Raw genomic sequence first — 26449 nt, 5'->3', positions numbered from 1 at the left:
GAAAGTCACATTTGGGTGGGTTCAGAGGAGAGGGTTCTGGCTGCTCTTGTTCACTCTGGCATTGATGGCAGTCTTCTTTCCTTTCAGCACGATGACCGTGAAGGTGAAGGCAGTGAGAAGTGGGTGAGCCGGGGCCGGGGCCGGGGAGCCTTTCCTCGGGGTCGGGGCCGGTTCATGTTCCGGAAATCCAGCACCAGCCCCAAATGGGCCCACGACAAGTTCAGTGGGGAGGAAGGGGAGATCGAAGACGACGAGAGTGGGACAGAGAACCGAGAAGAGAAGGACAATTTACAGCCTACAGCTGAGTAGAGGCCACCTTGATGGGAGCCCCTGCCCAAGGGAGAGAGGCGCTGGGAAGATGGCTGGTGAGGAGCTAAACAGAGGAGCCTCGAGAAGATTCTGAAAATCCCACCCCTACCCCCCACCAGCCATGCAGAACTCCTACTACAGCCGAAAGCATCCCTGGCGCTGTGTCCCGCTGGACAGAGGCAGCCGGCTGTGGGGCCTGGGGTCAGGCCCAGCTCTTGAGCAGAACACACCACGTTGGGCTTTAGCTGTGTGGTTCTCATTTGTTGCTGTGTGGGGTGGGGCTGGGGTAGGGAGGGCAGAGCGATACTTTGATTTTGGTTTGTTCCCTATTAGAAACCAACAGTTTTATTCTTCATTTCATTTCATTTGGAGCTAAGAGGACTAATTTGATGATTTTCGATCTCTTCTCCCTTATCCTGATTTTAAAAGCCCCCCCCTCCCTTTTTTTTTTTAGGCATATATAGTGACATTAGCGGAAAGATTTAATTTGGGCAACTTTGATTCTTAAAAAGAGAAAACAAAGCATGTGAATAAACATTGAAGTGTTCACCTCAGTTTGGGACCAAACTGCTTGGATCTTTGTAAAAGTTGGTTTTGTATGTCGAGGAGGAGTTCAAGGCCTTTCTGACCACCTTGTGTTCCCCTTTTCTGCGCAGCCATGTATCACATGGTGTTGCTCCTAACCACACCCCATGTGCGCACCTCCCCTCCCCGCCAATATTTTCTGATTTCTTCTGGGCTGGGCTTCCCCTTCTCCACCAGCAGCTCCAGTATCCCAAACTTCCTAGTCCTGCTGATCCTCTCAGCAACAGGGGTGGAAACTGGATGTGGCAGTTTCTGGTCTGTTTTCTAAGAAACTTCTGACTTCTATTATCTTTACAAATATAAGATGAGAAAATAATTTTTTCAATATTTTTTATTAATCTTTTTATAAAATGAAAAGAAACTCCTATGATCGATTAAGGAAGGTGGTTATGGCTGGGTGGTTTGTGGGGGTTTTTTGTTTTGTTTTTTTCTTTTTCTTTCTTTTTATAACCTTAAGCTTTAAGTTGAAACATTCTCAGATGTTTGGGGGGAAAACATCCTCTTAAAATGGGTCCTTGTGCTTGCCTTCTGGGGAGGCGGTCCTGAGCAGGTGAATCATATGGCATTTATGCATATGTTATATGCGGACTGCACCCACCTCTTCCCCCCCCTCCAACCTTTGCCTCTTGGGTTGTTATGCTACTTTCCCCTTACTTTGCTACATTTCTATAGTTAAGTTGGTTTTACTTGAATGATTCATGTTTAGGGAAAAAAAAATGAAAATACCCTTAAAATTTGTTTCAACTCCTCCTGCAAATAAAAAAATAAAGTGGCAGATGTAAATGGGCTCTGGTCATTGTCACCCTGAGTGTGTGTGTTGGGGGGGGTGGGTGTCTCCCATAGCAGCTTCAGGGAACCTGAAAAACCAGGTGTCTGTGGGGGGGCTGGGCCCAGACTGTTGCTTGGCTCCATCCTCTCCAGCCCCGCATTCGGTTGTTCTAGGAGGACCTCAGCCGATCCTGCGTTGGGTAATAGCTCCTCTTTCCCTTTCCAGTGATTTTGCTTCCTATCCTGTACCTTGGACACCCTAGGAGAACCAGATTTTTTCACTCTGGTGTCATAAGCAAGGACTTTGGCTTCCAGAGTGGTGGGGCAGGGGTCAAAGGGTGTGGATAACAGGCTTGGCTTTCTTTTTTTTTTTTGAGGCTCACAGAATTTTTGAAAAATAATCTTTTCATAAAGCTACTTAAGTCACTCCAGCTGCTGTTCAATGCAGCACAAAAATGGGCTCCATGCTGCAATGAAGAGTCTCCATTAACCCGGGGTAGCAACAGATGAAGTGGTTGCAGGGCTCAGGCTTGGCTTTCTACGTTCGCCACTAAGCAGGAAGATGACCTGAAAGTTAGCCTAGCCCACGTGGGACTGGCACTAACCTTCAGCCTTTGCCAGCGTTGGCCTTGGCTGCAGGAGAGCAGGAGCCTTGAAAGCTCCTGAAGTTCCCTTCCTGTCTTCCCCCTGGGAGAATCCGAGGATGTTTTCTGAAACCAGACGAGGCCCCCTTGGCCTGAAGAAAGGGTTTTTGTGCTCTTCCTCTTCCCTTGAAGGGGGTACAGGGAGGAATATGCCTCCCAGGGAAAGCAGCAATAGCTTTGTGCGCACAGAGCAACCACCCCGTCTACCCAGGACCCGCCCGAGAGGGGTTGGTATCTGCTGGTATGTGCCTCTTCCCACCTCCCCTGCAGCTAAAAGCTTGTCAGCCCGGAGAGAGGGTAGGCCAGTAATGGTGGGTGGGAGCCTCAGGGCCAAGGCTGAGAAGGAGGGAAGGTGGCTAGACTGAAACTTAGGTGGCTAGGCAGACAAGATCATGTCGGGGAGCTGTGACCCCAGCACTGGCCAGAGATCCCGGAGTCCTCACTCCTGGTTTGGGGACCGAACCTGCCGAGCTGGGCCACCCCCTCTCCCATACCCACTCCTTGCACCTGGAGCCCGGCCTATCGGCTCGTGTCTCCGCCTCCTTGGCTTCACAATCTCGCTGCTTGTCCCACCCTACCTGGACCCAGTTCTCGGCTGCGAACGCGACTGCACCATCCTTCTTGCTCGGCTCCGGAAGGCGCCCCGGAAGCCATGGGTATGTGCAGAGGGTTTGGGGTAGCTCTTCTATGCAACTGCGTGGAAATAGCGATAAAAGCCTACACCACCACCCCGCTCTCCCGCTGTCCACACGGGGCCTGGGACTCGCGCCATGGCCAGTCGGCCCTGAATGGGCTCTTCTGAGCCGCGTGCCCGCGCCATTCTCCGCCCGCAGAGGCGCTGGTCCTGGCCGGATACAGCGCGCACAAAGAGGACGAGCTGAGCCTGGCGCCCGGGGACGTGGTCCGGCAGGTGTGCAAGGGGCCCGCACGGGGCTGGCTGCGTGGAGAGCTTGGGGGCCGTTGTGGCCTCTTCCCCGAGTGCCTGGTGCAGGTGAGGCCGGGCCGGAGGTCGGGCGGGGGGTGGGGTGGCGTGGCTCTCAGCGCCCGCCCTCGGGAGCTAAGAGCCCCCCTGCCCGTGCGCTCATTCGTAGGAGATCCCTGAGACTCTCCGCGGTTCGGGGGAGGCGCCGAGACCGCGCTGTGCGCGCCGCCGAGGTGAGAGCCTGGGCGGTGGGCGGGCGCGCGCAGCTCCCCCCCCACCACCCCCAGGTCGTCCCAGCTCTCCGAGACGGGCGCGGCTCTGGGCGGGACTGCGTGGCCTCTGGGCGGCCCGTGATTGGTTTTCGAGTACAATGCTCCGCCCTGGGGCGGGGCCTGGAAGTACCAAGGGGGCGCTCGCGGCCCGCCCGTCCCCCAGCTCAGCTGACTGGGGCCCGAGGCTCCAGCGGCCTCACTCTCGTCCGACCCCAGGTCACCCCGTCGAATCTCCAGGCCCCCAGAGATGGTGCAAAGTGAACTTCAGCTACAGCCCGGAGCAGGCAGACGAGCTGAAGCTGCAAGCTGGGGAGATTGTGGAAGTGATAAAGGAGGTGAGGGGATGAGGTGATGAGAGGGTTTGGTGGGAGATGATGGAGTACGTCTCCGGATGAGGGGACATGGGTGCAGTGAGGGTGTGGGTGATGGGACTGATGAGGGGCACAGAAATGGGAAAGTGGGGGAGCAAGGGAGGAGAGGGGTCATCGGGCAGAATCGGGAGAGGGGGGTGAACCAGGGTTGAAGATGCCTAGGGAGCCCCTTGGGGCAGAACCAGATGCCCCTTCGTCCTCCCCCCTCCCCAGATTGAGGACGGCTGGTGGCTGGGGAAGAAGAACGGGCAGCTGGGAGCCTTCCCGTCCAACTTTGTGGAGTTGCTGGACAGTGGACCCCCAAGTGAGACCTGGACCCTGTGACCCCGTGAACCCCTGTGACCAGACTCTACAATCTTCAGTGACCCTCCCCAGTGGCCTGAGCCTGTGATCCACACATCTTGCCCCATCACCCCTTTGACCTCTCCGATGACCTAAACTGAATTAGCACCCGCCCCTAACCTCACTATCCCCCACCAGGCCTTGGTAACCCAGACATGCCTTCAATCAGCCTTGGTCCCCAGCGGCCTCCCAAGGTAAATTGGGTGGAGTGGGCGAAGAGGTGGTGAGTTCCTCTTGGCTGGGGGGGGCGGGGGCTTGGGGGGCTCAGCTTGTTCCTCCCCCTGCCCCACTAGCTGAGCAGCCTGAACTATGACAGCCCCCCAGACTACCTGCGGACAGGTGAGCATCCAGCCAAAGGGTCCTTCAAATCCTCCCCCCCAGGCCACTCTGACTTGGGGGGGACCCAGCTAGACGGATGGAGGAGGGAGCCGATGAATGGTTTGGAGAGGGGGTATGGCTTCAGTGAACTGACCTCCCCTCAGTCTCCCACCCTGAGACCTACAGGGTCCTGTTTGACTACCATCCCGAGGCCCCAGACGAGTTGGCGCTGCGGAGGGGGGACGAGGTGAAAGTACTGAGGAAGGTGGGAAAGGCACAGGGCAGGGGAGGGCACAGGGACGGGGGTGTTGAGAAGGGTGGGCTTGGGGAAGGAAGGAGCGTGGGGATCTGGCTCACCACCCCATGGCATCTTGCTCTCCCAGACCACAGAGGATAAGGGCTGGTGGGAAGGAGAGTCTCAAGGCAGAAGAGGACTTTTCCCAGATAACTTTGTGCTCCCACCACCCCCGGTGAGTACGAAGCCAGGCACTCAGGTGGCAAGGGGCAGGCTACTCTGGACAAAGTTGGGGGTTGTGGCTCTCACGGGACACAGCTGGAGGGCCACCCACAAATGAGGGTGGAACCTAGAAATGTGAGGGCTCCTCTTCAGATTCTGACACTTCTTTTCTGCATAGATCAAGAAGCTGGTCGCACGGAAAGTGGCATCCCGGGAATCAGGTGGGTGCCCGGGAAGCCTGGGATTGGGGGGTGATCTCTGGGAGACGATCCACCAGTCCAGTGGCTCATAAACACCCATAGTTTCCCAGTGGTCCAGTACACCCCCTTAGGAGGTACCTCCCCATGGGACAGGTAGGAATGTATGTGGTCAGTGTTAGGAATGTGTCACTTTGTGTGTGTTAGTATGTTCCTGTTCTTCTCTCCAGAGAATGTGGCTGTCATTCTCATGAACGAATGTGTTTAGGTTTGTTTCATTTTGTAAGGAAATGTATGGATCAGTGTATCTGGGTCTTTGAGACTGTGTGTTCGTGTATCTATTGAGTGTGTCAGTGAATAGTTCTGTTTATGCATCACTGTATTCGTGGGATGTGTCTTTAATTTATGTTTTAATGTAATATTTGACATAATCAAAAAATATACATAATATATGTGTTTTAAAACTTAATATTGAGCACCCATGGTCTGTCACCCAAACCCGAGAACTAGAAATTGCTAGTGGTTTGTGTGCTCCTCTCTTTCCCTTCTGCTACTTCCCCAACATCAAAGGTAACCCTGACCACTCCCCTGAATTTTGAATAATTCCCTTGAGTTTTTAAATGTACTCACTTTGGTATGTGCCTAAACAATGTATCAATTAATTTATTTTTGTTTGTTTTTGAGGTCTATAAAAATGGTATCATATGTTTATGGTCTTCTGGGACTTGCTGTTTCCAATCAACATTATGTTTCTAAGATTCATCCATGTGTGTAGATGCAGTTCATTTCTTTTTATCTGCTGTATACTATTCCTTGTGGAACTGAATGCAATTTATGTATCTGGTCTATTCCTGATGTTGGACATTTTCGTTGTTTCTAGTTTTTATTTTTATTTTATTTTTTTATTCATTTATTGTTGTTTGCTAAAGCCAAGTAGAAAACGGCAATAGTAGATGTTTATATGTTTTAAACACAAACATTTGATAAGACACCAAGTGAAAAATGTACATTTATAAAACAGGAAACAGAAAATCTCCTTTATCTTTCCAATATAAACCAGTAGCCACTGCTGGCCCCAGGTCTGCCTCAAGCCTTCAGTCCCCTGGGAGCTGCTCTCTGGATATGGTGTGTGTTTTCAGGGACTTGCCCAGCCTCTGGCAGCAGGACTCCTGTTGCAGGAGCTGAGTAGTAAAGACAAGAGGGGCTAGGAGGGCTGTGATGAGGTTGCAGGGCTGGAACCAGAAGCAGCAGGGCTCTAGTATTTACTATTACAAATAGTGCTGCCATAAGCACTATCATGTGTCTGTCTTCTGGTGTGCAGGTATAATGTTTCTCTAGGATATAGTCCTAGGAGTGGCACTGCTAGAGTGTAGGGTATGTAAATGTTCAGCTTTTATGAGGTCAAGTCACATTGGTTTCCAAAGGGATTGTACACTTTTACCACTCCACCATCGGTGTATAAGAGATCATACTGATCCAAATCCTCTTCAACACTTGGTATTACCAGATTTCATTATTTTCGTGACTCTAGCACAAAATAGCATCTCATTGTGGACTTCATTTGTATTTCCCTGGTTAGTAATAATTGTTGGAGTCCTTTATATATTCTGAATTACGTGTTATACATGTTATAGATACTTTCAGTTTGTGGCTTTTCTTCTTTTTTTTAATGAGGTTTTTGATGAACAGGAGTTCTAAATTAAAAAAAAATTTTTTTGAAGTATAGTTGATTTACAATATTATATTAGTTTCAGGTGTACAACATAGTGATTCAAAATTTTTACAGCTTATACTCCATTTAAAGTTATTGCAAAATATTGGCTATATTCCCTGTGCTGTACAATAAATCCTTGTAGCTTATTTATTTATTTATATATCATTAAAAAAATTAGATTCCACATATGAGTGATACCATATGATATTTGTCTTTCTCTGTTTGACTTACTTCATTTAGTGTGATAATCTCTAGGTCCACCCATGTTGCTGCAAATGGCATTATTTCGTTCTTTTTTATGGCTGAGTAATATTCCATTGTATATATGTACCACATCTTCTCTATCTGTTCCTCTGTCGATGGACATTTAGGTTGTCTCCATGTCCTGGCTATTGTAAATAGTGCTGCAATGAACATTGGGGTGCAGGTATCTTTTCAAATTATGGTTTTCTCCAGATATATGCCCAGGAGTGGGATTGGTGGATTATATGGTAGTTCTATTTTTAGTTTTTTAAGGAACCTCCATACTGTCCTCCATAGCGGTTGTACCAATTTATATTCCCACCATGTAGCTTATTTGTTTGTTTATTTTTTTAAATTTATTTTTATGTGGGATCCCTGACCAGGGATTGAACCTAGGACCTTGGCAGTGAAAGCACCAAGTCCTAACCACTGGACCACCAGGGAATTCCCATTAATTATTTTATACAGAGTAGTTTGTACCTTTAAATCCCTACCCCTATCTTGCCCCTCTCCCCTTCCCTCTCCCCACAGGTAACCACTAGTTTGTTCTCTATGTCTATGAGTCTGTTTCTATTTTGTTATATTCATTTGTTTGTTTTGTTTTTTAGATTCTACATATAAGTGATAAGCACATATATGTGATAACATACAATATTTATCTAGGAGTTAATTTTAATGCAAACATATCAATCTTATCTTTAATAGTTAGCAGGTTTTTTCTTGTTTAAGTAATCCTTCCTGCCCCAAATTCAGAAAAACCATCCATTTATATTTTCTTTAAAACTTTTAAAGTGTTGCTTTTCATTTTTAAATGCTTTTATCTATGTAGCATTGATTTTAATGAGTGCTCTAATTATACATTTTTCCATATGGACAATCACTTGTTCTAGCACCATTTATTATTTCTGCATGTAGTTTTATTGTGTCATTTTAAAAATTAGATATCCTTTTTATTATTTATTACAGGACTATAAAAATGCACTGATTTTTGTATATTGATTTTATAGCCAGCCATGGTGCTGATAATTTCAGTATTTATCTGTAAATCCTTAATAGGTTTTCTATGAAGACAGTCATTTATTCTGTGAGTAATGACAGTTTGGCTCTCTCCTTTCCACATCTTATATCTTTTAATTTCATTTTCTTGTTTTACTCTAGTGGCTAGGATCGCAATACAATATTGAATAGAAATAGTGATGCTGAACATCATTACCATGTTCCTGATTTTAAATGGAATGCTTCAAACTTTTTCCCTTTAACAATGATGTTTGCTTAGATCTTTTGTAGGTATATTTTTGTCTGGTTAAGGAAGGTCTTTCTATTTCTTTTGCTTAGAATTTTTATCAAGAGTGGGTGTCGAATTTTCTAATTGTTTATATGAATCTTTTGAAATGATTATATGGGTTTTCTTCTTTAATCTGTCAATGTAATAAAGATATTTGGAGAATTTTCTAATATTAAGCCACCCTTGTATTCCTGGGATAAATTCAAATTGGTCATGGCTTATTATTTTTTCATATACTGTTGGGATACCTTCCCAGTTTTTTTTCTTTTCCTTCAGATTTTTGCACTTGTTTTTACTGTCCTCATCTGATTATCAGTATTATACTGGCCTCATGAATGAGTTAAGGAATATGTTTTTTTGTTTTTAAAATATCTTTTAGATCTTACATAAGATGGGAATCATCTTTCCTTGAAAGCTGGTAAAACTTGCTTGTACATTCATCTGGTCCTGTTTTCTTCCATTATGGGAAGATTTTAAACTACTTCAATTTCTTTATAGTTATAAGCAAGTCTGGCTTCTGGCTAAAATTCTTTCTTTCTTCCTTCCTCCCTCCCTCCCTCCCTCCCTCCCTCCCTTCCTTCCTTCTCTCCCTCCCTCCCTCTCTCCCTCTCTCTCCCTCTCTCTCTCTCTTTCTCCCTTTTTTTTTTTTTAAGTGCATAGTGTTTTTAATATATATATATATTTTAATTGGGGTATAGTTGTTTTACAATGTTGTGTTAGTTTCTACTGTACAATGAAGTGAACTAGAGTTCCCTGTGCTATACAGCAGGTTCTCATTAGTTCTCTATTTTATACATATTAGTGTATATATGTTAATCCCAATCTCCCAATTCATCCCACCCCCTCCTTTCCCCCCTTGGTGTCCATACGTTTGTTCTCTACATCTTTGTCTCTTTCTCTGCCTTGCAAACTAGTTCATCTGTACCATTTTTCTAGATTCCACAAATATGCGTTAATATACGATATTTGTTTTTCTCTTTCTGACTTACTTCACTCTGTATGACAGTCTCTAGGTCCATCCACGTCTCTACAAATGACCCAATCCTTTTTATGGCTGAGTAATATTCCATTGTATATATGTACCACGTCTTCTTTATCCATTCGTCTGTCGATGGACATTTAGGTTGCTTCCACGAGCTAGCTATTGTAAATAGTGCTGCAGTGAACATTGGGGTGCATGTGTCTTTTTGAATTATGGTTTTCTCTGGATATATGCCCAGTAGTGGGATTGCTGGGTCATGTGGTAATTCTATTTTTAGTTTTTTAAGGAACCTCCATACTGTTCTCCATAGTGGCTGTATCGATTTACATTCCCACCAACAGTGCAAGAGGGTTCCCTTTTCTCCACACCCTCTCCAGCATTTACTGTTTGTAGATTTTCTGATGATTCCCATTCTAACTGGTGTGAGGTGATACCTCACTGTAGTTTTGATTTGCATTTCTCTAATGATTAGTAATATTGAGCATCTTTTCATGTGCTTCTTGCCCATCTGTATGTCTTCTTTGGAGAAATGTCTATTTAGGTCTTCCACCCATTTGATTGGGTTGTTTTGATATTGAGCTGCATGAGCTGTTTGTATATTTTGGAGATTAATCCTTTGTTGATTCGTTTGCAAATATTTTCTCCCATTCTGAGGGTTGTCTTTTCGTCTTGTTTATGGTTTTCTTTGCTGTGCAAAAGCTTTTAAGTTTCATTAGGTCCCATTTGTTTATTTTTGTTTTTATGTCCATTACTCTAGTAGATGGGTCAAAAAAGATCTTGCTATGATTTATGTTCAAGAGTGTTCTTCCTATGTTTTCCTCTAAGAGTTTTATAGTGTCCAGTCTTACATTTAGGTCTCGAATCCATTTTGAGTTTATTTTTGTGTATGGTGTTAGGGAGTGTTCTAATTTCATTCTTTTACTGGTAGCTGTCCAGTTTTCCCTGTACCATTCCCTTTCTTTTTCTTTTTCTTTCTTTCTTTCTTTCTTTCTTTCTTTCTTTCTTTCTTTCTTTCTTCCTTCCTTCCTTCCTTCCTTCCTTCCTTCCTTCCTTCCTTCCTTCCTTCCTTCCCTCCCTCCCTCTCTGTCTCTCTCTTTCTTTCCTTTCTTTCTTTCTTTCTTTCCCTTCCTTCCTTCCTTCCTTCCTTCCTTCCTTCCTTCCTTCCTTCCTTCCTTTCTTTCTTTCTTTCTTTCTTTCTTTCTTTCTTTCTTTCTTTCTTTCTTTCTTTCTTTCTTTCTTTCTTTCTTTCTTTCTTTCTTTCTTCTTTCCCTTCCTCCCTCCCTCCCTCCTCTCTCTCTCTTTCTCTCTTTCTTTCTCTCTCTCTCTTTCCTTCCCCCCCTCCTTCCCTTCTTCCCTCCCTCCCTCCCTCCCTTCCTTCCTTCCTTCCTGCCTGCCTGCCTGCCTGCCTGCCTGCCTTCTCCTGGCTTAAAACAACACAAATATCTCACATATTTGGAACCTGGAAATCCAAAATCTGGATGTTGGCATGGCCATGTTCTTTGTGAAGGTTCTAGGGGAAGAATATTTCTTTGCTTCTTCTTAGCTTCTGGCAATCTTTGGCTTGCAGTTGCATCACTCCATTCTCTGCCTCTGTCTTTACAAGGTCTTCTGCCCTCTGTGTCTGTGTCCAAATTTCCCTCTTCTGATAAGGATACCTAACCCAGTCACTGGGTTAGGGTCCACCCTAATCCAGTATGAGCTCCTCTTAACTTGATTACATCTGCAAAGACCTCTTTACAACAGCTCTTTAAAGGGCTTCACCTTGGAATTCAGAGGGAGAGGAAACCTTACACCTCAGGAGACTGGCACAAACAGCATTCTGTCTCCTGGTCCCTGGGTAACCATGGCTGGCCAAAAATCTCACTAAAATTCTTCAATCAGTTTTAGTGAGTTATATTTTTTAATTATCTATTTAATCGATGTTTTCTGACTATTTATATAAGGTTGTTCATAATATTCTCATAATGTTGTTTTTAAATTTATTTTATTTATTTATTTTTGGCTGCATTGGGTCTTTGTTGCTGTGTGCAGGCTTTCTCTAGTTGCGGCGAGCGGGGGCTACTCTTAATTGCTCTGCGCAGGCGTCTCATTGCAGTGGCTTCTCTTGTTGCAGAGCATGGGCTCTAGGTGCATAGGCTCAGTAGTTGTGGCACGTGGGCTCAGTAGTTGTGGCTTCCGGGCTCTAGAGCGCAAGCTCAGTATTTGTGGTGCACGGGCTTAGTTGCTCCACAGCATTTGGGATCTTCCCGCACCAGGGCTCGAACGCTTGTCCCCTGCATTGGCAGGCGGATTCTTAACCACTGCGCCACCAGGGAAGTCCCCTCTTATAATCTTTTAAATTTCATCTGTATCTGCAGTTATAGTCCTTTTTCATTTCTAATATTTATTTTTTTAACTGTTTTTTCTTGTTCAATCTCTTGTTACTATATGCTTGTTCAAAGTCTTGTTACTATATTCTTATTCAGTCTCTTGTTACTATATTCACATACTTTAAAAAAAACTTCTCTATTGTACCTTTTAAAAAAACTGTGGTAAGGGATTTCCCTGGTGGTCCAGTGGTTAGGACTCTGTGCTCTCAATGCCAAGGGCCCAGGTTCGATCCCTGGCTGGGGAACTAAGATCCTGTAAGCTGCGGCACGGAAAAATAAAAAAAAATGTGGTAGGAAATATATAAGATTTACCATCCTAACCATTTTTAAGTGTACAATAGTGTTAACTATATGCACGTTGTTTTGCAAAAGATCTCTAGAAAGTAACTTTGTTTTCTTTTAATTTTTGAATTTTATTTTATTTTTTTATACAGCAGGTTCTTATTAGTCATCAACTTTATACACATCAGTGTATACATGTCAATCCCAATCACCCAATTCATCACACCACCATCCCCACCCCCCCGCAGCTTTCCCCTCTTGGTGTCCATACGTTTGTTCTCTACATCTGTGTCTCAACTTCTGCCCTGCAAACCGGTTCATCTGTACCATTTTTCTAGGTTCCACATATATGCGTTAATATATGATGTTTGTTTTTCTCTTTCTGACTTACTTCACTCTGTATGACAGTCTCTAGATCCATCCATGTCTTAACAAGTGACCCAATTTCGTACCTTTATATGGCTGAGTAATAGTCCATTGTATATATGTGCCACATCTTTATCCATTCATCTGTCGATGAGCATTTAGCTTGCTTCCATGATCTGGCTATTGTAAATAGTGCTGCAATGAACATTGGGGTGCATGTGTCTTTTTGAATTATGGTTTTCTCTGGGTATATGCCCAGTAGTGGGATTGCTGGATCATATGGTAATTCTATTTTTAGTTTTTTAAGGAACCTCCATACTGTTCTCCATAGTGGCTGTATCAATTTACATTCCCACCAACAGTGCAAGAGGGTTCCCTTTTCTCCACACCCTCTCCAGCATTTGTTGTTTGTAGATTTTCTGATGATGCCCATCCTAACCAGTGTGAGGTGATACCTCATTGTAGTTTTGATTTGCATTTCTCTAATAATTAGTGATGTTGAGCATCTTTTCATGTGCTTCTTGCCCATCTGTATGTCTTCTTTGGAGAAATGTCTATTTAGGTCTTCTGCCCATTTTTGGATTGGGTTGTTTGTTTCTTTAATATTGAGCTGCATGAGCTGTTTATATATTTTGGAGATTAATCCTTTGTCTGTTGATTTGTTTGCAAATATTTTCTCCCATTCTGAGGGTTGTCTTTTCGTCTTGTTTTTCATTTCCTTTGCTGTGCAAAAGCTTTTAAGTTTCATTAGGTCCCATTTGTTTATTTTTGTTTTTATTTCCATTACTCTAGGAAGTGGATCAAAAAAGATCTTGCTGTGATTTATGTCAAAGAATGTTGTTCCTATGTTTTCCTCTAAGAGTTTTATAGTGTCCGGTCTTACGTTTAGGTCTCGAATCCATTATGAGTTTATTTTTGTGTATGGTGTTAGGGAGTGTTCTAATTCATTCTTTTACATGTAGCTGTCCAGTTTTCCCAGCACCACTTATTGAAGAGACTGTCTTTTCTCCATTGTATATCCTTGCCTCCTTTGTCATAGATTAGTTGACCATAGGTGCGTGGGTTTATCTCTGGGCTTTCTATCTTGTTCCATTGATCTATGTTTCTGTTTTTGTGCCAGTACCATATTGTCTTGATTACTGTAGCTTTGTAGTATAGTCTGAAGTCAGGGAGTCTGATTTCTCCAGCTCCGTTTTTTTCCCTCAAGACTGCTTTGGCTATTCGGGGTCCTTTGTGTCTCCATACAAATTTTAAGATTTTTTGTTCTAGTTCCGTAAAAAATGCCATTGGTAATTTGATAGGGATTGCATTGAATCTGTAGATTGCTTTGGGTAGTATAGTCATTTTCAAAATATTGATTCTTCCAATCCAAGAACAGGGTATATCTCTCCATCTGTTGGTATCATCTTTAATTTCTCTCATCAGTGTCTTATAGTTTTCTGCATACAGGTCTTTTGTCTCCTTAGGTAGGTTTATTCCTAGGTATTTTATTCTTTTTGTTGAAATGGTAAATGGGAGTGTTTCCATAATTTCTCTTTCAGATTTTTCATCATTAGTGTATAGGAATGCAAGAGATTTCTGTGCATTAATTTTGTATCCTGCAACTTTACCAAATTCATTGAATAGCTCTAGTAGTTTTCTGGTGGCATTTTTAGGATTCTCTATGTATAGTATCATGTCATCTGCAAACAGTGACAGTTTTACTTCTTCTTTTCCAATTTGTATTCCTTTTATTTCTTTTTCTTCTCTGATTGCCGTGGCTAGGACTTCCAAAACTATGTTGAATAATAGTGGTGAGAGTGGACATCCTTGTCTTGTTCCTGGTCTTAGAGCAAATGCTTTCAGTTTTTCACCATTGAGAATGATGTTTGCTGTGGGTTTGTCATACATGGCCTTTATTATGTTGAGGTAGGTTCCCTCTATGCCCACTTTCTGGAGAGTTTTTATCATAAATGGGTGTTGAATTTGGCCAAAAGCTTTTTCTACATCTATTGAGATGATCATATGGTTTTATTCTTCAATTTTGTTAATATGGTGTATCACATTGATTGCTTTGCATATATTGAAGAATCCTTGCATCCCTGGGATAAATCCCACTTGATCATGGTGTATGATCCTTTTAATGTGTTGTTGGATTCTGTTTGCTAGTATTTTGTTGAGGATTTTTGCATCTATATTCATCAGTGATATTGGTCTGTAATTTTCTTTTTTTGTAGTATCTTTGTCTGGTTTTGGTATCTGGGTGATGGTGGCCTCATAGAATGAATTTGGGAGTGGTCCTTCCTCTGCAATTTTTTGGAAGAGTTTGAGAAGGATGGGTGTTAGCTCTTCTCTAAATGTTTGATAGAATTCACCTGTGAAGCCATCTAGTCCTGGACTTTTGTTTGTTGGAAGATTTTTAACCACAGTTTCAATTTCATTACTTGTGATTGGTCTGTTCATGTTTTCTATTTCTTCCTGGTTCAGTCTTGGAAAGTTATACATTTCTAAGAATTTGTCCATTTCTTCCAGGTTGTCCATTTTATTTGCATAGAGTTGCTTGTAGTAGTCTCTTAGGATGCTTTGTATTTCTGTGGTGTCTGTTGTAACTTCTCCTTTTTCATTTCTAATTTTATTGATTTGAGTCCTCTCCTTCTTTTTCTTGATGAGTCTGGCTAATGGTTTATCAACTGTGTTTATCTTCTCGAAGAACCAGCTTTTAGTTTTATTGATCTTTGCTATTGTTTGTTTTCTTTGTTTCTATTTCATTTATTTCTGCTCTGATCTTTATGATTTCTTTCCTTCTTCTAACTTTGGGTTTTGTTTGTTCTTCTTTCTCTAGTTCCTTTAGGTGTAAGCTTAGATTGTTTGTTTGAGATTTTTCTTGTTTCTTGAGGTAGGCTTGTATAGCTATAAATTTCCCTCTTAGAACTGCTTTTGCTGCATCCCATAGGTTTTGGATCATCGTGTTTTCATTGTCATTTGTCTGTAGGTACTTTTTGATTTCCTCTTTGATTTCTTCAGTGATCTCTTGGTTATTTAGTAATGTATTGTTTAGCCTCCATGTGTTTGTGTTTTTTACGTTTTTTTCCCAGTAATTCATTTCTAATCTCATAGCGTTGTGGTCAGAAAAGATGCTTGATATGATTTCAGTTTTCTTAAATTTACTGAGGTTTGATTTGTGGCCCAAGATGTGATCTATCCTGGAGAATGTTCCATGTGCACTTGAGAAAAGTGTAATCTGCTGGTTTTGGATGGAATGTCCTATAAATATCAATTAAATCTGTCTGGTCTATTGTGTCATTTAATGCTTCTGTTTCCTTATTTATTTTCATTTTGGATGATCTGTCCATTGGTGTAAGTGAGGCGTTAAAGTCCCCCACTATTATTGTGTACTGTCGATTTCCTCTTTTATGGGTGTTAGCAGTTGCCTTATGTATTGAGGTGCTCCTATGTTGGGTGCATATATATTTATAATTGTTATATCTTCTTCTTGGATTGATCCCTTGATCATTATGTAGTGTCGTTCCTTGTCTCTTGTAACATTCTTTATTTTAAAGTCTATTTTATCTGATATGAGTATTGCTACTCCAGCTTTCTTTTGATTTCCATTTATCTTTTTCCATCCCCTCACTTTCAGTCTGTATGTGTCCCTAGGTCTGAAGTGGGTCTCTTGTAGACAGCATATAGATGGGTCTTGTTTTTGTATCCATTCAGCAAGCCTGTGTCTTTTGGTTGGAGCATTTAATCCATTCACGTTTAAGGTAATTATTGATATGTATGTTCCTATGACCATTTTCTTAATTGTTTTGGGTTTGTTTTTGTAGGTCCTTTTCTTCTCTTGTGTTTCCCACTTAGAGAAGTTCCTTTAGCATTTGTTGTAGAGCTGGTTTGGTGGTGCTGAATTCTCTTAGCTTTTGCTTGTCTGTAAATCTTTTGATTTCTCCGTCGAATCTGAATGAGATCCTTGCCGGGTAGAGTAATCTTGGTTGTAGGTTCTTCCCTTTCATCACTTTAAGTATATCATGCCACTCCCTTCTGGCTTGTAGAGTTTCTGCTGAGAAATCAGCTGTTAACCTTATGGGAGTTCCCTTGTATGTTTTTTGTCGTTTTTCCCTTGCTGCTTTCAATAATTTTTCTTTGTCTTTAATTTTTGCCAATTTGATTACTATGTGTCTCGGCATGTATCTCCTGGGGTTTCTCCTGTATGGGACTCACTGGGCTTCCTGGACTTGGGTGGCTATTTCCTTTCCCATGTTAGGGAAGTTTTTGACTATAATCTCTTCAGATATTTTCTCTGGTCCTTTCTCTCTCTCTTCTCCTTCTGGGACCCCTACAATGCAAATGTTGTTGTGTTTAATGTTGTCCCAGAGGTGTCTGAGGCTGTCTTCATTTCTTTTCATTCTTTTTTCTTTAGTCTGTTCCGCAGCAGTGAATTCCACCATTCTGTCTTCCAGGTCACTTATCCGTTCTTCTGCCTCAGTTATTCTGCTATTGATTCCTTCTAGTGTAGTTTTCATTTCAGTTATTGTATTGTTCATCTCTGTTTGTTTGTTCTTTAATTCTTCTAGATCTTTGTTAAACATTTCTTGCATCTTCTCGATCTTTGCCTCCTTTCTTTTTCCGAGGTCCTGGATCATCTTCACTATCATTATTCTGAATTCTTTTTCTGGAAGGTTGCCTATCTCCACTTCATTTAGTTGTTTTTCTAGGGTTTTATCTTGTTCCTTCATCTGGTACATAGCCCTCTGCCTTTTCATCTTGTCTATCTTTCTGTGAATGTGGTTTTTGTTCCACAGGCTGCAGGATTGTAGTTCTTGCTTCTGCTGTCTGCCCTCTCACCTTTGTTTTTTAACTCTAGTTTGTCAGTCTTTTTCTTTGGTGATAAATTGATGAGTTTAGACTATATTAATCATATTATTTTACAACATTTTTAAATGTTTATTTTCTCCTTTTTTTCTTATCTCACTTTTTTCATTAATTTAGAATTAGTACACTTTATTGTTATTATTTTAGTGGTTGCTCTTGAAATTTACCATGTATATTTAACTTTACAAGTCTGAATTCAAAGTCTTAACCTTTCTCCTGAGCAAAATCTCCAACTATTATTTTTGAATTATTTCTCCTTTCAATTCTGTCAGTGTTTGCTTTATATATTTTGAGGCTTTGTTGTTAGGCACATGTACATTTGTCATTGTTATCTCTTCCTGATGTACTTACCTGTTTATCGTTATAACCTCTCCCTCTTTTTCTTTAGTAATTTTTCTCATCTTGAAGTTTGTCTGATATTAATATATGGTTACTATTATAGTTACTATTTATGTGATATATCTTCCTCCAATCTTTTACTGTCAACCTATTTGTGTCTTTGAATCTGTTGTCCACAGTATATAGCTGGATCTTGCTTTTTTAATTCAGTCTGACAATCTCTGCCTTTTATTGGGGTGTTTAGGTTAAGAGTTAGCAAATTATGGTCTGTGGGCCAAATCTGGCCTGCCACCTTTTTTGGGGAACGGGGGTTAACAGCTTTATTGAGATATATTCACATACCATACAATTCACTCATTTAAATGTACAATTCGGTGGTGTTTAGTAGAGTCATAGTTGTGCAACACCACCACAATCAATTTTAGAATGTTTTTGTCACTCACTGTACTCTTTAGCCATTACCCCACCAGTCTCCCCATTCTCCCCTCCTCATCCCAAGACAACCACTAATCTACTTTGTCTTGATAGATCTGCCTACATTTCATATACGTGATATCATACAATATATGGTCTTCTTAATGGGCTTCTTTCACGTCGAATAATGTTTTCAAGGTTTATCCATTTTGTAGTGTGTGTTGTACTTCATTCCTTTTTATTGTCCAGTAATATTCTATTGTATCACTTTTTTCCATTCATTTGTTGATGGATATTTGGGTTGTTTCTACTTTTTGGCTATGAACTTTATTAGTGTACAAGATTTTATGTGGACGTGTTTGCATTTCTCTTGGGTATATACCTATGAAAGGAATTGCTAGTGATATGATAACTCTGGTTTAACTTTGGGAAGAACTGGCAGACTGTTTTCCAAAGTGTTTGCACCATTTTATATTCCCACCAACAGTGTATGAGGGCTCCAGTTTCTCCACATTCACACCAGTACTTGTTATTATCTGTCTTTTGATTGTAACCATCCTAGTGGGTATGAAGTGCTATCTCATTGTGGTTTTGCTTTGCATTTCTTTGACAGCTAATGATGTTGAAAAAATCTATCTGAGTCCTTTGCCCATTTTTTAATTGGGTTGACTTTTTACTGTTGAGTTGTCAGAGTTCTTTATATTTTCTAGATAAAAGGCCCTTATCATACATATGATTTGCAAATATTTTCCCCTGTTCTTTGGGTTGTCTTCTCACTTTCTTGATGGTGTCCTTTGTGCGCAAAAGTTTAAAATTTTGATGAAGTCCCACTGACTTATTTTTTCTTTGGTTGCTTGTGCTTTTGGTGTCATATCGATGAAACCAATGCCAAATCCAAGATTGCACCCCATATTGATTGAGTTCTCTTCAACCATGGCAGTAAAGCTGCTCATCCTCCACCTATCCCACCCTGCAGAACGTCCACATGGACCAAGGCAGTAGGGGGTGGGGGAGGGATGGGAGCAGGCAAGAACACCATCAAGCACAAGTGCTTCTCCAATTATTTTATGTCTTTGGTCAGTATCCAAGCACTGAAATGGTTGTTTTGCCATTTTTATCCAGCTTTATAGTTGCTGTGTGGAGAGAGTATTTAACCACCACCTGCCTCACTCAGCCATAGTCAAACCCTGCTTCTATTACCTCTTCCTTTGAACATTGCTTTCAAATTTTCACTCCTTGTCTCATTCTACTTCTAGTTTACTAATTCTCTCTCTAGACTTTATCTAGGTTTTTTTTTTTTTTTTTAAATCTATCTATTTATTTATTTATTTATTTTTGGCTGAGTTGGGTCTTCGTTGCTGCACGCGGGCTTTTCTCTAGTTGCGGCGAGCGGGGGCTACTCTGGCGAGTGGGGGCTACTCTTTGTTGTGGTGCGTGGGCTTCTCATTGTGGTGGCTTCTCTTGTTGCGGAGCACGGGCTCTAGGCGCGTGGGCTTCAGTAGTTGTGGCACACGGGCTCAGTAGTTGTGGCTCACAGGCTCTAGAGCGCAGGCTCAGTAGTTGTGGCACACGGTCTTAGTTGCTCTGCGGTATGTGGGATCTTCCCGGACCGGGGCTTGAACCCGTGTCCCCTGCACTGGCAGGCAGATTCTTAACCACTGCGCCACTAGGGAAGTCCCTTTATCTAGGTTTAATCTGCTGTTTAACCTACACGTTGCATTTTATTTCATATATGCTATTTATCATCTCTAGTAGTACAGAATTCTTTTTTTTTTTTTTCTTCCCTGCAAAATCTTCCTGTTTATTCCTAATGGTCCTTTTGTTGCATGCTCATCCTTTATTTCTTCAAATATACTATATGTAGCTATGCTGTGTTCTTTTCCTGACAATTCCAGTATCTGCTGTGTGTAGCATCTGCTGACTCCTGCTCTCCGTGGCCTGCCCTCTCGTGTGTTTTAGGATCTTTGTGTATGATCTCAGTGTGTGGGAGTTCTGTACACCTCTGTAGGGGAAAACTTTTTCCAGCGAGGACTTGCTTTTACTTCTGCCAGTAGCCAGAGGGCACCAACCACCGGAGACCACTTCAGCCCTCCAGAAGAAAGTGGTGCAAGACTCTCGCTGCTGTCTGGCTACCGAGCTCTGGGCCTGTGACGAGCCAAAGGAGCAGAACATGGGGCACCTGCTCCTCATCACTGGCCCTAGGCTCTGTAGCCACAAAGTCGTGCTGCCCTCTCACTTCCTTTCTGGCCCCAGTTCCTACCTTTTTTGTGGACTTCTCCTACCTCTTTTATGTCCAACAGTGCCTTAAAATTGTATTCTAAGCAGAATGTAATTGCTCTCTAGTGGGAGGGCTCCACAGAGCACCTAATCAGCCACACTACAAGAAGCAGGCCTCATAGTTAACATTTACTGAGCTTTGACTATATGGCAGACACTAAGCACCTCACATGGATTAAGTCACTCAAACCTCACAACAACCCTACAGGATGTGTATTCTTGTTATCCATGTTTTATGGATGAGGACATGGGGGCACAGAAAGGTTAAATTACCAACCAAGTTCTCACACAACTGGCGAGTAATAGAGCAGGAATTCCAAGTCTGCTGTCTGGCTGTAGGATCCATGCTCTCGCCCACTGCGAGCCACAGTCAGGGGATTTTGTTTGTATCTATGTGTGATATTGTGTGTGTAAGTCAATTTCAGCATGTGTGCATGTGCCAGAGTAGCTGTTCCTGTGTCCGTGGATATGAATGTCACTTGTGTGACTGCCTTCAGATGCTCACTCTGATGTCACCTTCTCAGTGTGGCCTTCTCAGGACCATCTCATTTAAAATCATACACTCCCCTGCTTATTCTTCCTCTGTACTACTAATAAATCTCTAACACACTACATAGTTTACTCCTTTTGTTTATGTCTGCTTCCCCAGTAGAACATGAGCTCATTCTGGCTGCTGTGGGGAGAGCACACCCTAGGCAGGGTGGGTGCAGCCCAAGCCCAGGTTAGTGAAGACGGTGTGACTCAATCTAGAGTGCTTAGTGGTGGAGGTGAGGATGAGTGGCTGGATTCAGGATGTGTTTAGAGCAGACAGGACTTACTGATGGTTTGCATGTGCAGCATATGGGAATAAAGGCGTCAAGGAGGTCTCCTCACTTTGTCGTCTGAGTGAGTGGGCAAGATGGGGAGCAGTGGGAAAGAGGAAGATTCTGAGGGCAAGGAGGTTGGGAAGCAAGAGTTTAGTTCTGGCTATGGTAAGTGTGTGATGCTAAGTTAAGTGGAAATATTGAGAGAGCTGTCGGGTATGAGTCTGGAGTTCAGGGAAGAGGAAGGGGCTAGAGATGAAAATTTAGGAGTTGTTGGCTTATTGATGATAATAAAACCCATAAGGCTGGGTGAGATCTCTTAGGGAGCAGATGTGATAGAGAAGACAGAGAAGGGAGTGCGGACTGGAAGGGGGAAGGATGTTGCCTTGGTCCAGGAAGGAGAAGAGTCTGAACCAGCCATGGGCACTAAGCCGAGTACGAGTCTTTGAAAAGCATGGATTAAAAACTGGCAGGATTTGGAGCCGTCTCCCCACGAAGCCCTGACAACTCTTTGGGGGTGCTCCCATGGTCAGTGTCCCCAGAGCTCCCAGGAGGCAGAGTCAAATATGATTCATCTCCTGTCACTAGTCCCCTGTGCACAGCACAGTGACTCTCGGATGAATGGATGAGTGAACAAATGCCCCACTCCCCTCTCCCCTCCCAGCTCCTATTAAGGAACCCAAAAAGATGATGCCCAGAACAGCCCTCCCTACGGTCAAGAAGCTGGTGACAGCCCCGACTGGGCCAAGCAGAGCCAAGTAAGGAGCAGGGTGGCGGAGGGGGAAAGAGGAGGGTACAGAAGAAATGCTGCTCCCTGCCCCCATCCCCGGTTCTGATGGGGACATGTTTCAGGCCATCTTGGACACCCAGCGGAGACAGTCAGAAGCGCCCTTCCCGAAACTCCAGTAAGTGTCGATGCCTCCCTGCAGTGGGGTGAGGCCTGGGGTGGTTGTGCTGAGGGACAGAGATGGGGAGAGGCTTGGGGTCCAAGTAGGCCCGGGCCCCTGAGGGTCTGCTCTCACAGGCTCCAGCAGCAGTTTCCTCGGTGGGTGTCCAGGCCAGAGTGGCAGAAAGCGAGCCAAAACGCAGGCTTCACAGCAACGCTCTGCAGCCAGTCGGGTGAGAGGCCCAAGACTGGGGAGAGTGGGGATCCTGGGCAGAGTCTGGTTCTCAGGGGTGTGGTGTGAAGGATCCCAGGCCAAGGGGAACCAGACTCAAACTGTCAAGGTACCCGGCCGTCGGCTGAGACCTCACCCCCATCACCACAGGGCGAAGAGCGGAGCAGCCTTACAAAGGCCCCTCGTGTGAATAAAACCCCAACTCTGGACAAGACCCCCAGCCTAGAGAAGACCCCATCTCCAGATAAGGCCCCCAGTCCAGAGAAGACCCCATCTCCGGATAAGGCCGGCAGCCCAGAGAAGACCTCATCTCTGGACAATGCCCGCAGCCCAGAGAAGACCTTGTCTCCAGATAAGGCCCCCACTCCAGAGGAATCCCTAACTCCAGATAAGGTCCCTATCCTAGAGGAGACCCCAACTCTGGAGGACAAAGCCCCCAGACCAGACAGGGTCTTTTCTGTGCATGAGGCACCGGTTCCAGAAGTCCCACCTGGTCCAAAGATGGCCCCTCCTGGGGACGAGGCCCACACCCTAGGAAAGGTCTTGACCACCAAACAGGTGCTCTCTGAAGAGGCCTCCACCCAAGACAACACTCAGTTCCATCACTTCTCTCCGGAGGAAGCCCTGCTAAACACCAGGTCTCTTGAGGCCAGTGAGGCTCAATCCCAAGAGGAGGTTCACATGCCAGGGGAGCACCGCCTCTGCATGGCGAAACGTGCCCTGGATAAGAGGGACAGCTCCCCTCTCCAGTCCAAGTCCAAGTCCAAGTCAGGGTCCATGCCTGCCCTTGAGAAGGCCGACCCCCAGGAAGAGGCTGCCACTCTCCTGGAGGAGGCACCAGCGAAGGATGAGGCCACCCCCAAAGAGGAGGTGCCCCCCGAAGAGGTATCCCCTGCTCAGAAGAATCCACATCCTATCATGCTGACTCCAGAGCCCCAAATGACTCCCACCCTCCACTCCTTGGTCCCGCAAAATCTCACAGATAGCAAAAGTGACAGAGACGACATGGTGAGGATAAAGGACGAGGTGGAGGCTTTAAGGAGGTCGCTGGAGCTGATGGGGGTGCAGCTGGAGTAAGTGGGGAGGGGTGCGGGGAGGGGAGGAGAGGGGTGCGGACTCTAGGCCTGCCCGGCCCACCCCTTCCCCTCGGTCTCGCGTCCGCAGAAAGAAGCTAACTGACATCTGGGAGGAGCTGAAGAGCGAGAGGGAGAAGCGCACGTTGCTGGAGGTGGGTAGGGTGCGGGTCCCAGGCGGGGCGGGGGTGTGTGTGGGTGGGCGGCTGGCACTCCCCTGACGCCCTCTCTCCACTCGGTTCAGATGACGCGGAGGACCCAGGAGTTCCGGAACCTGGGCTCCATCCACGCGCAGACGCAGACGCACTGAGGGTGGGCCCGGGAGGGACTACGGCGGGACCTGGAGCGAAGTCGGGCTCCGGCCACCCACGTCCTTGCACACGATTTTGGGAAACGCAAGAAAGTAAACTCTGCCATGTACGCGCGCCACGCCTCCCTGGTCGGTGCAGGGCGGGGTCTGCGCGGCGGGGCGGGGCTGGCGTTCTGCGCTCCCGGCCCTCCGCTTTCCTGGCAGTGGCTCCCGGGCACATCTGGCCAACATGTGGCTTCCATTACCGTTCCCAAGGCCTGCGCACGGCTATTTTTATCCACCGGATGGCGAGGGGGGAGGGTGTCTCCTTCGGACGCTAGTCCCCGCGCTGGAGAAATGGCCGGCAGGAGGGGCCCAGGAGGGGTCGGGCCTCTGCCCGGGGGCCGGATTCCAGAATCCAGCTGTGCGCCAGGGGAGGGGCCGGGCGGGCCGGCTCTCCAGCCCGGACCCCTCCCAGTTGCCTCCACTGTCCGCTGTGAGGGACTCACGGGAACGCAGTGACACAAGAACTCCACAGCCCAGCTCAGGCACCCCTGGCTACATTGGGGCTAATAGCGCCTTAGCGTCAAGGTTAGGGTTCCGAGGCCTTGTGTGCGCGCGCGCGTGTGTGTGATTGCAGTGATGCATAAACCTAGGGCATTTGTAGGGACAGGGGCAACGTGTACCCGGGCGTTTACCGGTAAGGAATGCATTTGAAAGGAATGCGGTTGATTTTTGTGTGTGCGTCTGTGGTGAGGCGGTGGAGGGTGGGTGCAGGAGTGTGTGTTTTTGCCATGTGTGAATTGAACGCAAGCATGTGTGCTGAGGCGTCGGGTGGGTGGAAGGAGGTGGTCAGCCTGGTAAAGGGGTCTCAGCCCTGGGGCCCCCTGCATGGCAAGAGCTTGGGAGTCATTAGGGGGAAGGATAACAGAGGGAGACTGAGTCACTGAGAATGCAGCTTTCATTGGTCACGTCACCTCTTAACCGTCCCCCAGAGACGGGATGGGGACCCTGCGTCCTGCCCTACCCCCAGGGCCTTCTGGCTGGACGGGGGAAGGGTGTCTCCCAGGGGACGGGAATCCAGGCCCAACAGCACCAGGGGAGCCGTGGGGGCGGGGCCTCCATAGCACCGTGGGCAGGGGCAGTCCAAAGGTCCTGGGGCAGCTCGAAGCCCCTGTGCATATCCAGTACGCTCTGGAGGCCGGTCAGTAATAGTGCATGCGGCCCAGGGTGCCCGTGCCCGTGGGGCTGGGCCCCAGCGTGCCGGTGCCCAGTAGGTCTGGCTGTCCAGTGCGCCAGATCTCCCGCAGGATCCGTTCCCGCTCCTCTAGCCGCTGCGCCCGCTCCAGCTCCTCCGCCGAAGTGAAGACGTTGACGCTCAGGGGCCCGTCGGGCTCCGCGGACACCTCGGGGCCCGGCAGCGTGTCGTCGGGGCCCAGCCGAGTCACCGTGTCCTCCTCGTCGTCGTCGTCGTCGTCGTCGTCCTCGGCCTCCAGGGTGCTGCTGCGGGGGTCCCGGCGCGGAGTGGGGCCTCGGGGCCGCGGGCGGGGTGCGCAGGAGATGCTGATGACCAGGAGGCACAGGGTGAGCAGCAGGCCAAAGCAGACACCCAGCACGAAGTAGAGGCCGAAGCTCTCGGGGTTAGCTGGGGGTCAGAGGGCAGAAGTCACGGAGGGGGCCTGGCACGTGGGAGTCATCCCATCTCTAAAAGACTCCAGGTTCTAAGTTTGGGGGGCAAGGACAGTACTCTCTATTTGAGGGACCTTAGGTAGCCGCCATCGGGCAGTCGGGGGAGTGGGGGGCGGTTTGGGAGTAAATGACTGGCTAAGGGGGGTTACAGTGGCAGGGGCCGGGAGGAGGGGAGGGAAGGGGTGGAGTGGGGCCTGAGGAGGCAGGGAGGGGTCCAGGTCCGGGGGTCTGCCCTCACCGCGGATGTGTGCGTAGGCCGCCAGGCTGTTGCTGAGCAACTCCATGTCCCTTCGGGGGGCATCCATGCTTCTCTGGGGGCGCAGCTCCCCTGTCAGCCTGCGAGGTCAGCAAGGTCAGACCCTTCTCCCCCTCTGGAGCCGACCCTGACCCCGCTTTCTCCTCGGGGCAGCTCTGCTCCCTGGAAGGGCAGCCCCAGCCAGGCTCCACCCTGGAGAGAGCGGCTTCCTAACTTCGTTGCCGACCTGGGCCCTGGCTGGGGGACCCTTCCCCTGGGCACGGACGCCCCAACACCTGAGGGTCGGGGGAGTGAGCCGCAGGAGGCTCCGTCCCCTGGTGGGTTCCCCAAACGAGGCCCGCTTTCGCCGTCCGGGAATCGGGATGAAGGAGAGAGACGTGGGCGCCTTCCTTACTCCCTGGGCGGGCTCCGGGAAGGGAAGCCGCCTCCCTCTCCCATCCCGCCCGCCCCGCGGGGACCCCCGGGCCCGGAGGCCCGGGCTCACTCACCGTCAGCGCCCCGCTTCCCCTCTGCCCGGCCCCGGCGCGTCCGGCGGCCGCAGACACCCGGGGCCCGGCCGCTCCCGCCCCGTCCGGTCCCGGTCACCTGCCCGCCCGGCTCGGATCCCAGGCTGCGGCAGCGCGGGCCGGACAAGGGCCGATGGACCAGCCGGCGGAAAGTTTCCTCCGAGGAAAGAGGAGGGACGGGACGGGGCGGGGCGGGACGGGGCGGGGGAGGCGGGGAGGAAAAGGGCCGGGAGAGGAAGGGGAGAGGAGGGCTGCAGGGAGGAGGGGTGGGGTGGGGCCGAGGCCTGAGGGGCCGTCTGCTCCCCGGCAGGAAACCGCTGGGGAGGCCGGTTGCAGGAACCCGCCCCCAGCCTGCTAATAACAACAATAATAATGAGGATGGAGTTCTCCGTAGGTGCCAGGCGGTGTTAA

General features: G+C 46.6%; 3 protein-coding genes across 9 annotated transcripts in view; 2 read left to right on the top strand and 1 right to left on the bottom strand.

Moving 5' to 3' along the window:
• Positions 1–1669, top strand: part of THRAP3 (thyroid hormone receptor associated protein 3) — a 72627-nt gene extending 70958 nt beyond the window's left edge. For all 3 annotated transcript variants that reach the window (XM_082415576.1, XM_082415577.1, XM_082415578.1), the window contains one exon: positions 88–1669. In XM_082415576.1, the coding sequence (XP_082271702.1) occupies positions 88–309 (222 nt within the window). In that variant the 3' untranslated portion in view covers positions 310–1669. The remainder of the gene's footprint in view (positions 1–87) is intronic.
• Positions 1670–1797: 128 nt separating this feature from the next.
• On the top strand, positions 1798–23723 carry SH3D21 (SH3 domain containing 21). Of its 5 annotated transcripts, none has more exons than XM_082415817.1 (18): positions 1798–2547; positions 2895–2962; positions 3140–3297; positions 3401–3461; positions 3717–3835; positions 4085–4175; positions 4352–4407; positions 4507–4552; positions 4696–4796; positions 4915–5001; positions 5167–5209; positions 20957–21025; positions 21772–21865; positions 21960–22012; positions 22132–22226; positions 22376–23298; positions 23390–23453; positions 23543–23723. In XM_082415817.1, exons 1-18 carry the CDS (start codon positions 2366–2368, stop codon positions 23606–23608), a joined length of 2376 nt encoding a protein of 791 aa, XP_082271943.1. In that variant the 5' UTR covers positions 1798–2365; the 3' UTR covers positions 23609–23723. The 5 variants fall into 5 exon arrangements, with proteins under 5 accessions (XP_082271943.1, XP_082271944.1, XP_082271942.1 ...); XM_082415818.1 differs by having other exon boundaries at positions 3398–3461; positions 3738–3835; XM_082415816.1 differs by having other exon boundaries at positions 3398–3461.
• Positions 23724–24530: 807 nt separating this feature from the next.
• On the bottom strand, positions 24531–26202 carry EVA1B (eva-1 homolog B). Its single transcript, XM_082416248.1, has 3 exons — positions 26021–26202; positions 25515–25612; positions 24531–25232 (listed from the first exon to the last, which is right to left on the bottom strand). The coding sequence occupies exons 2-3, from the start codon at positions 25579–25581 to the stop codon at positions 24793–24795; spliced, it is 507 nt and encodes a 168-aa protein (XP_082272374.1). The 5' UTR covers positions 25582–25612; positions 26021–26202; the 3' UTR covers positions 24531–24792.
• Between the last annotated feature and the right edge of the window lie 247 nt (positions 26203–26449).

Source organism: Balaenoptera physalus (assembly GCF_965194825.1).
Source record: "Balaenoptera physalus genome assembly, chromosome: 1".
In the NCBI taxonomy this organism is placed as follows: Eukaryota; Metazoa; Chordata; class Mammalia; order Artiodactyla; family Balaenopteridae; genus Balaenoptera; species Balaenoptera physalus.
This window is presented reverse-complemented; position numbering and strand designations above follow the sequence as displayed.